General features: G+C 37.6%; 1 protein-coding gene across 1 annotated transcript in view; it reads right to left on the bottom strand.

Annotated features, from left to right (window-relative positions):
- cdh22 (cadherin 22) overlaps window positions 1-5410 on the bottom strand; it is a gene marked incomplete at both ends in the record, with an annotated part of 104857 nt that extends 99447 nt beyond the window's left edge. Inside the window, one exon of the mRNA XM_081380629.1 lies at window positions 5189-5410. Within this exon, the coding sequence (XP_081236755.1) occupies window positions 5189-5410 (222 nt within the window). The remainder of the gene's footprint in view (window positions 1-5188) is intronic.
- Window positions 5411-14613: the final 9203 nt, after the last annotated feature.

Below are 14613 nucleotides of genomic sequence, written 5' to 3'. Positions count from 1 at the left end.
GATACCCGGATGGTCTACTATTTCCGGTTAGAATTCGAAGTGCAGATCAATGCACACTCTAACGGCTAATATTGCCCACAACCCATTGCGTGCGGGAGGGAGGAGCTTTGCGGTGATGATGGTGATGTAAACCTGGCAGTCGGATGCAGCAACGGAGATGCGCCCTCAGTTTTTAAGTGTAAGAATTCAAATGTTTAACCCTAATTAAACTTATATTTTATTGTCTGGTAATATTAATGGGTTTATGTTGTGCCAAAAAAGTACCGTGTTTATCTTGTAGGGTCCGATGAAGATAACGAGCGCCTCATTGCAGGCTACAAAACAATAAATAAAAAGGCTCTAGTACAGTGTCATGCAAGTGTCTTTTTTTTATGTATTTCTTTTGATGTTTCTGTCTGAATTATTTGTAGTAATACTGTGGCTGTACATATGTTAACTTTATCAGTCCAATCAAAAGAAACATGGTTACTACACTTTTACTATAGTAAAAGCATGGTTCATTTTCATCGGGGTATTTTTAAGTATTATACATAAGTATAAGATTAAGTATAAAATACGTTAAACAATAGTTACACTATAAACTTTAAATATTTTAACTCAGAAAATAAGTAGCGCTAGCTTTCGTTACACACATTTGCACATGAACGTCAGAACCAGCCGCCTCACAAACGACCTGCGTTTGGTTGATCTACGACGACGCCCTGCTTCACTCCTCAATTTGGTAAACACGTTGTAAATGTATTGTGGAAAAAAAGATGGGAATAGTAGCTAAATAAAATGATATTGGATATATAAGAATGATGAAATGTTAAATGTTTTGTTAACAGTCGAGGTGTGCGTAACTAGGCAACCACGTTCAAGTTCACGTTGCATGACGTCATCGAAGTATGTCCCAGAACGTGCAAACTTTTTTGCTACACACTCAAAAGTATGTACTTTTTCATCACAAAAAAAGTACATACTTTTAGGTCGTAGTATAAGTAGGCGAATTGGGACTCAGCAAATGTCTAATATGGCGAGAAGTTTCACTCTCACTACACTTACGGCTTCTGAACTGGTTGCAGTTCCACTCTGATTCCATATGAGGGCGCTCACAGGACGAGTGCAGAATGAATGGAGGTCTATGGCGAAAAACCCTCAAAATCCACTTTTCTCAGGATATAATTTTTTGTCTAGTAATTTGAATGTTGTATTCGAAAGGAGATGCAAAGAAATTACACATTGCTGGGTGTTAGATTTTTTAGAGTCACTTATTTGCTTTAAAAAGTCTTTTAAAATGTAAATGACGTCAGAATGCTGACGTCATTAGCAGAATGCTAGCGTGTTATGGGCAACAACAACTCAACCTGTAAGAAATCAAAACGACATAAGTACTCGTTCATTCAACTTTCGACCTAAAACCCATGTTGAACTTGCAAAATCTACAATCAGATCTGAGATTTCTCAACGGCAATCGGGTGAAAGAGACAAATTTAGCCGTCTAGCCCCATTGACTCCCATTCATTCCGCACTCATGGCGATCGCCCCCAGTGGAACTCTGGTGGTACTACAACCAAAATTCGGTACAATAGGGCTTAATAGGGAGTGGGCAGGCTCTCCGTAGACGGGCTCTGGTGTAAGCCAGTTGCGTTACAGGTCTGCTTATCTGACTTTTAGGACATGCCATTTTGAACATATTGCACAGCCATAGTCGCAAGTGTCTGCATTATAATTGTGATAAAATGACGTTAATATTGCTTATAAACGGGACAACTGTGGTGATGTGGCATATGTGTTTTGTTAGCTACGAGAAGAAATGTTTGTTACTGTGTGAAATGGAAACAAAGTTTTGTTGTCATTCTTTGTGTGTCTTTGAGATGCAGTAATTATTGTCAGATGTGTAATTGTGATATTCTTCCTAAAGGTAAATCACTGCCAAAGGAGTAGATCACCACAGCAGACGACGCCTCATGCAAAGCCTGACCTGTCAGCCATCCCTGGACACTCCTTTTCTTATATATATTTATTTATTATTTATTATATGTAAATACAGATTGTTTATGACAATCAAAAGCAGCGAAAGTACAGATACTTGTGTAAAAAAGTATTTCTCTTAGGTCTCTTTTGTTCGTTTTTTAAAAAAATAAAACAAAAAGTGTTATACCACATTCATTGTCATTATTCATTTAGCATGTAAGGAGGTAAGAAAAGTAATAGCTTGTTTATGCTGAAATGGTAAAGGAAAGGCATTTATCGTTTCAAAATATTTATTCCAACATGACAAAAATACTCTGCTTTTCTGTGACCTGCAGCTGACTCCAACTGTGGATGCGCGTTCATGTTTGTGGGGGCGTAGCTTTGGACGGAGTACTGACGGGAGGGGTGGAGCTTAGAAGAGGTGCCGCTTTCAAATCTTGCTAGCTCTCCAACATTACCTACTATAGCTTTAAAGTATATTGTACAAAGTATAGCTAAGTAATATTTGTTTATTAATGTTCATTTGTTATTGAAGACAAAGTGTGCTATTTGTAGTATTTGGATTAAGCCAAAGGTATTACGGAGAATAAACATTTTTACTCAAAAATAATAGACTTGTATATTGCTCGTAATGATTTTGTAATGTACTTGTAACACAGATAAAGTACACTTTATTATCACTTATCAAGTATGTAAATAGTCCCTACACAGGCATATACTTAAAGTATACTAAGTATACTTGAAGTTGTTCCAATTTAGCACACAAAAGTACACTAAATAGACTTAAAGTTATGCTTTACTACAATTTAAATACAACTAAAATATACTTAGTACAAAATTAGTTGTTTCAAAATAGCACACTTAAAGTTAACTAATCCTTAACACACTTGAAGTATACTTATAATTAGTGTGGCTGCAAGTATACTTAGTATATATTTTTAATAAATTTACGGTATATTTCTTGTATGTTTCGAAGACACTTGTAATTAATTTGTAATGTACTTGTAACACAAATAAAGTACACTTTAATACACTAATCAAGTATGTAACTAGTCCCTACACAGGCATATACTTAAAATATACTAAATATACTTAAAGTTGTTCCAATTTAGTACACAAAAGTACACTAAATACATTTAAAGTTATGCTTTACTACAACTTAATTACTACTAAAATATACTTAGTACAAAATTAGTTGTTTCAAAATAGCACACTTTAAGTTAACTAATCATTAACACACTTGAAGTATACTAATAATTAGTCTGGCTTCAAGTATACTTAACATATTTTTTTTTCACCAGGGTATATTTAGTCCAGTGATTCTGTATCTCTCCTTCTCATCTTACTAATGCTCCAGTGGGCGGGGCCAAAGCCGCAATCATGTAGAAGTAGACGCTGATTTGATTCTGCAGAGGCCATCTTTCATCGCAATATTACGTCATAATGTGACAAAATTCCAAACCTACTCGTTTTCTGAGCTTGGATTCAATAAAAGCTGTTTTGGAACTAACAGGGAAGTTTTGAGTTTTGAAACTTATGGCATATTTTTACAGTACAATGACCTCTTACATGTCAAAAGATCAAGGAAATTTTGTTTCTCAATTCAAGGCCCCTTTAAATGTTATTAAACTGCTACACACATTACGTGGCATACAGATATTTATAGTTTTGCCACGTAATACAGACACATAAAATGTAGGGCTAAGTGAAATTAATTTTACAAATGTATTGAAGAGAGCTGCCAACGAAAGGACCAAACATTTAGAAAAAAATATCATTAGCAGATTAATCACAGGGCTGTGCGAAAGGGATTGTTTTAAATGACCGTTACTGATAAAAGGCACGTTGGTCATATTTAATTCTATATCACCCTAATTAAAGTCTTTGATACGGTGAGCAATAGACATACAACACCAGCAGCCCCTATTAATAGTCTCGGCTCATAACTTCAGAGGGAGCCGTAACTCTGGGTAATTTTATTAATAAAATCATCTCTCTCCAGAATACCCCTTCCATTTCCCATATCATCCTTTATGGCTCCCATTTAGACATCAGCTCCTCTTTTCCTGGCACACACACACACACACACACACACACACACAGACACACACACACACACACACACACACACACACACACACACACACACACACACACACACACACACACACACACACACACACACACACACACACACACACACACACACAATCTCTTAATTACTGCTGCACAAGTTGCTTATATCTCTAAACCACACTATGGCTGGGCAATACAGCTAAAACAATTATCATATTTATATATATATATATATATATATATATATATATATATATATATATATATATATATATATATATATATATATATATATATATATACATGTATAAAATGGCAGTGATATTTCTTTACTATATATATATATATATATATATATATATATATATATATATATATATATATATATATATATATTTATATATATAGTAAAGAAATATCAGTGCCATTGTTTTGGGATGGTTTTCCACACTGTTTTTGCACTGAAGGAGCATGGACGTATAATAAAATAAAAACAGCAATATTTACTAATTCATTTTTAATTAAGTACTTAATATGAAAAATGCTACGCAGAGAATACAGTTATACCATTTTCAAATGATGAATTTGCAAAGTTATCGATTCATTGCAAATTACTGTTTGAACTTAACTGCATTTTTTTGCTACTGAAGTTTGCATCTTGACACTCTTGGGAGATCACAAAACTAATCAGATAAAACAGATTTAAAAATAGCAACAAAGTTATTGCAATTTTCAATATAAATGTTAATTATCGCAAATATATTGTGAATAATATTACCCAGCCGTGCACCACTTAAAAACAAACTTGCACACAAAATCACTTTGAGATTCCTCTCAAGCATAGCTAATGTAGCCAAACACAGGCATAATCCACCGAGGTGATAACAAGATCTTAAGAGAACCTGTTGTAGTTTGGCCCTCAGAGATATAGAAGAATTTCAAGCCTTACAGCTAAACTTGAGCTTGATCTGTCCTAGTCAACTAGCCTGACACTATCCACACACTTAAAGCATTTGAGAATTGCCTCATTTAAATGCACAGCGCATGCATATCTCTTGGCTTTCATTGTGCTGCAATATATTTTCCCTTGCATAGAAAAATAAGCAGCAAGAGTGCAACCAAAAACATGTGCGTGACAAACATGCGGAAGTCCTACCTTTCCAACATAAAGTGGCTCCGTCCCGGTGTATTCCTCCACAACGAAAAACTGATTCCAAACCCATCCTCTTTTCACCCTTTCATGAGACATTTGCTCAGGACCTCTTTCCGGCATCCCAACACTAGTCCTTATGGTCTGACCGGACAGCCATCCACAGCACTGCAAAATTCCCAGAGTCACTGCCAAAACCTGAGCTCCTCCTCTCCAGTGGGGAGCCATGTTTGAAAACTCTCTCGTCTCTACATGGGGCAGAAGTTAGAAACTCGTTCAGGATGAAGTTTTCTTCCTAACTGCCTGATTGCTTGAGAAAAGCTCCTTGACTCTAAGGTTGAGGAGGTAAACGAGAGTTCACTGCTGCTCAATGAAACTATAAATCCAATAGGTTTTTGGTCATTTTGTTTTCCAATCGTAGAGGCCACAGGGTCCTCAAGAGGGCATTTAAGAGGAATCTTTCTTGAGAAGATGAGGCAGTCTCGGTGATACACTGCTACAGCTCCTCCGTTTTGAAATCGGTGTTGGGTTTTTTCAGTGATGAGGTACCAATCACAAAGCCATTGAAGTTTTATTTCTTCTTCAGTTGAGTTTTAAGTTGAAGAGCTACTAGTCAAAACTGCAGACATCAATTCCATTGTGAGTCCGGAAATTAATTAACACTCCACGCTAGCGGCATTGATAAAAAGGATGTAATCCAATGTCCTCTATACCTTTTCATTTCCATGTAAGTACATTTCACATCCAAAACAGAAATCCTCAGATTTCATGGTGTAAGATGTTACTCAAAGTCGAAGGCATCATTATCACAACCTAGATGTCGAGATCCAGAGGTCGCAGACTGTTATGCGTCACCGGAGCTTATAAGGTACTTGACCTGCAGGTTTGAGAGTTTGACATTGGTGAGTTCATGTCGACCTCAGCATCTGATCACCTGTAACACAGCAAAGATAATTGATTAGAGGAGCAAGAGAGCATAATCAAATAGCTATGCAGCTTTTTCCAGATGCAATAATCAATAGTGAAACAAACTGTATCGATTCTTGGCTTCTTGTTATGGCGTTCTCATTCTCGTTAAACAAATACATAATTCAATAAGTGCCACAGTGAATTTGCAGTCCTCTCCGACACACAAAGTGATTTTAAAGTGGTTGCGGATCTAAACTCTTTGACTTTCTCTCGGATTTCATAGAAATGCAGCAAGAAAACACACCTTCATTTAGGTGATCAACCTGAAAAGCATTTCTGAAGGCAGAAACTTTGTACTCAGCAAGAATCCGGATAATGTGTTAAGCCCAAGAGCAATGTCTTCTGTGTTAGGGAGCCAGGTGTGGTTGGAAACGGAAAAAAAGGAGGTTTATATATCATGAACTTGAGCCCAAAGCATCTGTCTGCCGAGTTGCGGCCCACGGCAGGCGGCTTACACTGGGGGCTATCTGATTAATTGCATGAGGGAGCACTAATTGGATAAAAGTATTAATCAATTAATTCAATCCATTAGAGCGGCAACCCTAATGCTTAAAACAAACACTGGTCAGGAAGGTGAAGATAAGCTATGGCCCTATTGTGCATCAGCCAAAGCGCCATTGGGTAAGGGAAATGATTAATGGTCTTTGAGGCTTTCAGAATAAGAGAAAAACAACAACATTTAGCATTGCTGAAATGTCACAACCTCAAGGCTAAAAGATTACAGCTCCTGCGGACTAGCGTGGGCCAAGAAAGGCCCTTCAGGATATTGGTTGTTTAACCATTGGCAGACGGTTGCAGACGAAAGGCTAACCTTCAGTTTGCGTCATCTATAGCTAAGACGTCCTTATATCTTGAAACAGAAACGACCTTCTAAAGAGGGTAAAAAATTAAACACTGAGGAAAAGGGAATAAAGATTTGCACAAACAACTGACAGCAATTTGCATTAAAACTGTGAACATAAATGGTGAAAAGCAGGACGTCGACACAAAGCTGTCTTGAAAACCTGGTAAAATTAGCACATACTGTGTGTGTTTTTTTTATTATGTCTGAGTGATAAAATCACCTCATTATCAGCCTTTGGGAAGACAGTTAGGCCTGGTGATCTTCTTTCACCACAAACCGTGAGTATCGAGAGAGACAGGCTAAGCGCAAATGTCCAGAAAGCATTTCAATGCTTTCGTTATCATGCTAAAAATACCATGTGCAATTTACACAGTAGTAGGTTCCAACCTATTGCAATCTTATTGCACAATACCCACACTAGCACTTTAGCAGATGGTAAATAGTGAAACACTGACTTTTGTTTTGATCATGCCTTGTGCATTTCCTAAAGATAAACGTGCAGTTTTCACCAGGGTAGCTTATTGAGCTTATTAGCCACCTGCAGTACGGATTTATGCTTGATTTTTTAGCTTACGCAATCTAGCTTTTTAAATAGGGATATTTTTATTTACCAAAGCAAAAGTTGCCAAAGGTTTTCTGCACTATCCGTTATATTTTATTTTTTGATGCTAAGGGGTTGTGACATGTGTGACATTTAGCTACGCTTCAACTAGCATCTCAGGTCAAGCGGTGATTCGGGTCACACTTTGCATCTAAACGCTCAGGATGGAGAAAAATAAAGTAAAGTTCAGTACAAACAACTGATCCTTAAAATATGTACACAGTTTAGAGCATGTGTGGCTGATTACAAACAGAAAACATCAGAAAGCCCCCCCAAAAAAGCTCTATTTTGACTTCAAACCACAAGCCCAAAAATTGCCAATCAAACGAATCAGTCAATCAATCAAAAGCATCAAACAGCCTGCTTTTACATTTCATTGATCAAATGTAATATTTTTCATCTTTCCAATTAGTGTTGAAGTGTTCTTGTCTTAAGAGGCAACTTCAAAGTAATGTTGTTTATTTCTTTTTGCCTCAAAGAAAAACTATTTAGGGCAAGTCAAGATTAGTTCGTTTTTGACTATCTAGAGTTTTCTGCAAAGGCCTGACCAAGTACATATGATAAATAATAAACTATTTGTATCAAATATTTTTTTCTGGTTGAATGCACTCCTCTGAAGTAGCTTTGCTCAACACTCTCAACCCTTTGGCGATTAACAGGGGGGAAAAATGCAAAAGCTAGTTAAAAACTATCCTAGTAAGCCTCTCATTGTGCGCTCTTGAAATTTTCATGATCAGTATACACAATTTGGCCCTTATTAAGATGTGGTATGGAGCGTACATGAATTGACTTTAAGGGTCTGGATCTTCAGGGTTGGTCATTCTCTTGGCTAAGTAGAACGACGTCAATTAGCGAGTTTCTGTGGAAAGGCTGGACGTGTAAAGCCCAGCAACACAGGCCGGTCTGATACAGTCGCAATGCCTCCGCTACCACCCAAACCGCTATTGGCAAGCCGGACGCACTCATTCGTGACCTATTAGGTCGTGGATTGATTATAAAACATGGCTGCTACTTCTCATCAGACGCCAGCCAGAGAGCAGAGGCCGTGACAGTCGGCAACCGGAGCCAGAGAGGAGACTGATCACCGGCGAGTGATGGGCTTCAGGCCAGAGACCGAGAAAGAGACCATACCTCTCTCTCTCTTCCGACAATCTCCTTTTCACCTGCGCGACATCCATCTCTTTAATGGGAATCACCGACCGCCTATCAGCCGCTCCTGCACAAACAACCACAACGCTTGTGAGGAGAAAGCACTCTTATATATGTTTTGCTTCCAAATTGGGAATTGCCGGACTTTGTCAAAACCGTTCAAGTGAGAAAAGATCCAAAAGATCAGAGTGATTAAAATCTGGGAGGGTTTTAAAAAGAAAACCAGTATTTGGAAACGAATAGCCTGAGGTTAATAAGCTGAGCTGGCCCTCTTCTACGGCTGTGCGATGTTTTGATGTGTGATCCGATTATACGTTTGCCAAACACTCCCCCAAGCATGTATCAATGCATGAAAGCTCTCATCAAAGCCAAAGCACATGGACTTCTAATGACTGTGGTCTCTTAAAATGAAACCACAGCCGGAGTCGAATTCCCACACCTTGACTATTGCAATCCGACATTTAAAAATCATGTAGAAATGACATATAATAATGACGGCAGTCATTAATAAAGAAAAACTAAGCAGGCATCATGAGCACGACTATAATATGTGCAATAAAACAAAACACGGGCTTTAAAGTCAACAACACATTCATTCAAGACTTCACTTCAGTAATATGGTGTATTTCTGAGTGAAACAGAGCATCCAATGAGCTAAATAATGACATGATTGTAGAATCACCATCAACAACATCCTACAATGAGTAAATAGATAGTTTACTATTGGTTAACCAATGACCAGCACTGCCTAGTTAGCAAAAAGAAAAGAAAAGGCCAAAAGCAAAGGTCATTAAAATAAATAAAAAAAACGCAGTCAGTCAGCAAAATGGTTGGTTCAGATGGTTTGTAATACATTCAGTCAGCATTAAACTATTTTGGGTTTAAACTAAATATGTGCACCACAATTTATAATTGTTTATTAAAGTTAAAGTATTTTTTTCACATTTTTTAATTAAAAATATTTTACCATATCGTTTAACATGCTACTTTAGAGTGAACTAAATAGTTACACCACAGCTTTCAAAGTTAAGCAATATTTCATTTAATATTGTAATAAATTAGAAATGAATAATTGAATGCATTTTAAATAATGATCAGATATTGCACATCAGGGTATTTGTTCATCAATTAAGCATCATTAGTTTTAATTTCCTGTTTTAAAGAAGAAGAAGAAAAAAAAAACATGGAAACTAACATGAAGGCTTGCAGCTATCTACAGTAAATGATTATGTACTAAAAAAATAAAATAAATATAAATAAACCCCCAATATTTTCTCTCAAATGCAGCTGCTCGTCAAAATCCACTCAGTATTAGCAGCGCATATAGAAGTTCATCATGCCACGCACACAAGCCGAAATATTTGGGAATGCGGCATCAATTAGCAGCACTCGCAAACACCTGGACCAGCCTGAATACCTCTAGTGTGGCTTCACTCCTCCATTTGGCTGCGACTCTGAGCTCTAGAGACCAGCTATTATGCCCTGGAATGGAGATCCGGTTAGAAGTAGCCCCTGTCCAAGACACGCTGTTTCCTTGGCAAAGTGTAGTGGAGCGTGTTGTAGGGCCGGAGTGGAGGGGGTGAAAGAGGACTGGATTGGCAGGCTATGGCAGCTGTAATGGATTGAGCATCAAGAGTAAATGGTGCCGTAGCGTATGCTGCCTCTCATTAAGCCCCGTGTTTGCTTACAGGAAGTAATGAGAGGAGACATATATTGTCACAGCCTTAGAAAAGCCGCATTGGTTAATTACATTAATTGTAGTTTGCTGCCTCCTGCCACATCCTCTCTAATTCCCTCCCTTCATGTATGACTACTATACAGTATGAGCCCATCTTATACACTTATAAAAAGTTTATTGATGGTTCAATGAAGAACTTTTAGTCAAGTCAAGTCACCTTCATTTATATAGCGCTTTTAATAGATTGTTTCAAAGCAGCTTTCCTGTAAAAAAGGCCACTATTAGGCTTATTTTCAAGTGTCTTAGTTCCTTTGCTATATGCCAAAATCGACACATTTGTCGCAGCATCCGTTCAGCGAGCCAATCAGATACACTGTATAACGTTTAACCTTTCCTTCCACACTGAGACAGCGTTTTTGTCCTGCACAAACTGAGCATTTTGAAGATGCTTTCCCATTTTGAAAACAAAGTTTTCATGTTTTAGTGTGGACTGTGAAAACTGAGGTGTGTTTAGTCATGTGATGCATATTGTACCCATAGATATCTATGCTTATACCGGTGGCATTATAGTGTTTTTTAAATAAATTACTTTGTAGAATCTTCATTTTACATCCCGGCAAAGATGACCTAAAATTGCTGTTGTTCACAAAACACGATGGAAATTGCATTTGAGGCTATTCATGAAATAGTGATTTTGAGTGTGGCCAGTAAGTGGTGAGAAATTTTGCTGATAAAATGATCATGCCAGAAGAATAGAGTGAGTAAATGTATTGTGCATGATCTCTCTATATCACCTAAGTGAGCTTTTTTTTTAACGTTTTGTGCACTGTGAGATGATTTCCGAAGTTTCATTGTGAACTTTTGGAAAATGCTTGAAAAAGCCAGAAAAAAAAGTTCTCCTTAAAAAACTGCAGTGAACCAAAGACAGTCTCAAAAACACGCTTTGAAATCGCTGGTGTTTCTGACGTCACAAACTACCTTGTAACCAATCAGATCAACGTGTGATCGTCAACCAGTGGATCTCTGAGCTGAGTGAGTGAGTGGAGGCGGGGCTCATTTGCATATTCATAGAACCGCGAATATTAAATAAGGCAAGGGTGTCGAGTTACATTCAAGATATTTTAAGAAAAAAACATTTAAATATGTCATTTTGGTGATGAAAGATGAGTTTTAAGGGATAAAATGATTGACTGCAGGGGAACTTTAAGGCCTGTTCACACAGCAACTATAATAACAACTATATCAGTGTCCACAATTTGTTCTTATTTCTTATTAAAAGCACACACTGCAGTTTTTTCATCAGCTGCTTTAAATGCTCAAGCTCTCTAAAGTTGTAGAAGAATGAAGAATAAAGTTCTCTTTAAACTTTAAAGTTCTAAAGTAATAATGAATATTAAAACTTGATAGTTATCGTTATAGTTACCGTCCTTGGTGTGAACGACCTTTATATGAAATTGCTGTGAAAACTCCTTTTAGGAACCGTTGTTTTTAAGAGTGTCCTCCCTTCAGATTCTTCTATTCTGTCCACATCTCGTTCACCCTGTTATTTTCTCCATATCTGTCCGTCTCTCTGCAGGCTTTTCACCCTGCGAGCTGCGCAATTACCCAGTCGCTCGTCTCACGGGTGACTGGCAGGAGAAGAAGGCCTGGCGCTGGTCAATGATCACTGGTGGAGGGTGGGCAGAGCGGGGATGAGATGGACGCCTCTGGCAAAGGCATGAGGAGGTGGTCAGCCATCTGACAGCTGTCCCCGAGCTCCTTGGGGCCCTTACCGGAGGCAGGGCCTCTTCTTTACTGGTGCCAAACAAGGGTCAGAGTTTGGTTGGTTGGCTTTATCAGTTAACTCCTGCTGGCACATGCCGTAACTACACCAGATCACATGTTGCTCAGAAGAAGGAGGTCTAGAGAATGTCTAAAAGTTGTATATATAAGTATGTCAACCCGATCTCATGGCAATTTGTACGTATTTTACGAGGTGGATAATTCATACGAATTCATAAAAGTTTTGCTAAATTGTACATATTTTATGAGTTGCCCAATTTGTATGAACTCGTACGACCTGCTGCTAAACCTACCCATCACTGGGGTTTAGACAAATTGTACAAATTCGTATGAGTGAGGTCATACGAATTCGTACGACTTAGTCGTGAGATAGCGTTGAGTATGTCCACCTTTATCCGCATACATACAGTATACTCATGTAAAACAATATATACTATGTAGTGCATCTCAACTCCTTGATTGTTTGCATCGATGCAAAACAAACTGTATTATCGGCCAGATCTGGTAATAGCATGAAGATTTTAAGGTATTAAACATTAACATTATTGATTTTCTGAAAATATGCTTTGAAAAAAAAAATGTGTATTGTGAAAGGTGCTATTCAATTGAATTTGACTCGACATTTATCTCAGTGGCACCAGAAATCACACGTGATAATATAGTCAACAAAATAACGGAAAAATGTTACTCAGACGCTTTTTAATTTTTTCAACGACAACAAAGACAAGATTAAAAAAAAACGTAATGCTGCATGATATTAACAATGCAGCTGAAAGAGCTAAACTAAACCTCTTTGTTTTTGCTAACTTACACTGTACGCAGGCTGATATATTGAAATTAAATATATCCACAACATATACATAATATTACAACTCACACTTGCACATACAAGCAGATGAACTTGAACCAAGTTAAGTGAAAGTAAGCTACAATGAAACAACATGAACAACTTTTTAGAGATTGTCTCATAAATATAAGTGCATTTTGTCTTAATGGACTAGCAGGTTGTTGTTGTTTTTTTCTTCTTCACTTTTTTGACTTAAACTTGCCTTAAGAATCTACCAGTATGACCAAATGCACTTGTATTAAAGACACAAAACTATGCAAATAAGTCCTAATATCTTATGCAGTGTTGCTTTTCAAATAACTGTATAATAATCTTTTTTAGATATGTTACCAGGAAATCAAGGCAAAGGGACCAATTAAAAACTTTTTGCTGTGGACAGTTTTTTTTTTTAGGTTATATTTTGTTATGAATAAAAAATAATACATTTTCATGAATGTTTTAACATGCTCAAAAATTTTTTATTTTAATGATATTTTTGTTTACAAAAAAAAAAGTCTTTTGAATGAAATTTAAGCAGCATTTAAATTTCACAAAGAAGGCACGGAGACTGGGAGCATCAGACCAACTGCAACAATGAGCAATTAAAGACATTTTAAAGTTCCTTTTATACAACAAATAAACAACTTTTTTTACAAAATGATCAAACCTCAGCGATCTCAGCAGCGATCTGGGCTTATGCAGCTTATGCAGAGACGTCCACCACAGCGTCGACACTAGCGACAGCGTTCAACACAAGCGACAGTGTTCACGGTTAGCACTCTAGGGTCTTACTCTGCCCTTGACAGGGTGTTTACATCCCCTGCGCGCTTTACTGTCAGCTTGCGTTGGAACATTTACCCGTGTGTCCCTGACATATCAACCTGATAACAGCGCACAGACAAGAAGAATGCAATTTAATTTCCTTTGAAACACACTCAGCCACTTCATGCTAATCTCCAGCTGTTTGAATCCCAATACACTCAAAACAAATGTGAAGCATGTCTAGCGATTGACTAGAATATTGACTGAACGAAAATGCAAATTTTAGATTGACTAGCACACTGCTGGGGAATCGTTAAGACACTGTTTTCATTTTGATGCATCAGCACGAACGCCACGGAGTACAAAGTTTAGGACTTTGTTAATGCATTAAAATGTCAAAGCCGAAAGAGAATTGCATGCTCAAATCAGCGTGTCTTGAGTATTGATTCTAAAGAATGGGACGAACGTCTAAATTGCAGCGCTGAATGAGATTTCGTTGTGATGTATACTGTCCCGAAAGCGTCCAAATGAAACTGCAGGCTTGATAAAGCAGAAACTTATTCAGCGAAACAGGACCTTTTGTAGTGGAATAAATAAGCCGGCGAAAACCTATTGTGTTGATCCTTTACAGCGGCTAAATCTGAGCTATTCAAAATGCACAGGCTGCATTGTGCATAAACAATCCAATTGTGAGCTCCTGTCAACACGCGCGACGGTGAGGAGAGAGAGGGAAGGCGACACCTTATTCGACCACTTCATCATCAATCTCCATGTGCAAGTCTTTGGAGAGGGCGAGACCACATCTCTTCCATAATGCAGT

The sequence above is a fragment of the Scardinius erythrophthalmus genome, assembly GCF_964197995.2.
Source record: "Scardinius erythrophthalmus genome assembly, chromosome: 12".
In the NCBI taxonomy this organism is placed as follows: domain Eukaryota; kingdom Metazoa; phylum Chordata; class Actinopteri; order Cypriniformes; family Leuciscidae; genus Scardinius; species Scardinius erythrophthalmus.
Note: the sequence above shows the minus strand (reverse complement) of the source record. Positions and strands in the feature narration are given on the sequence as shown.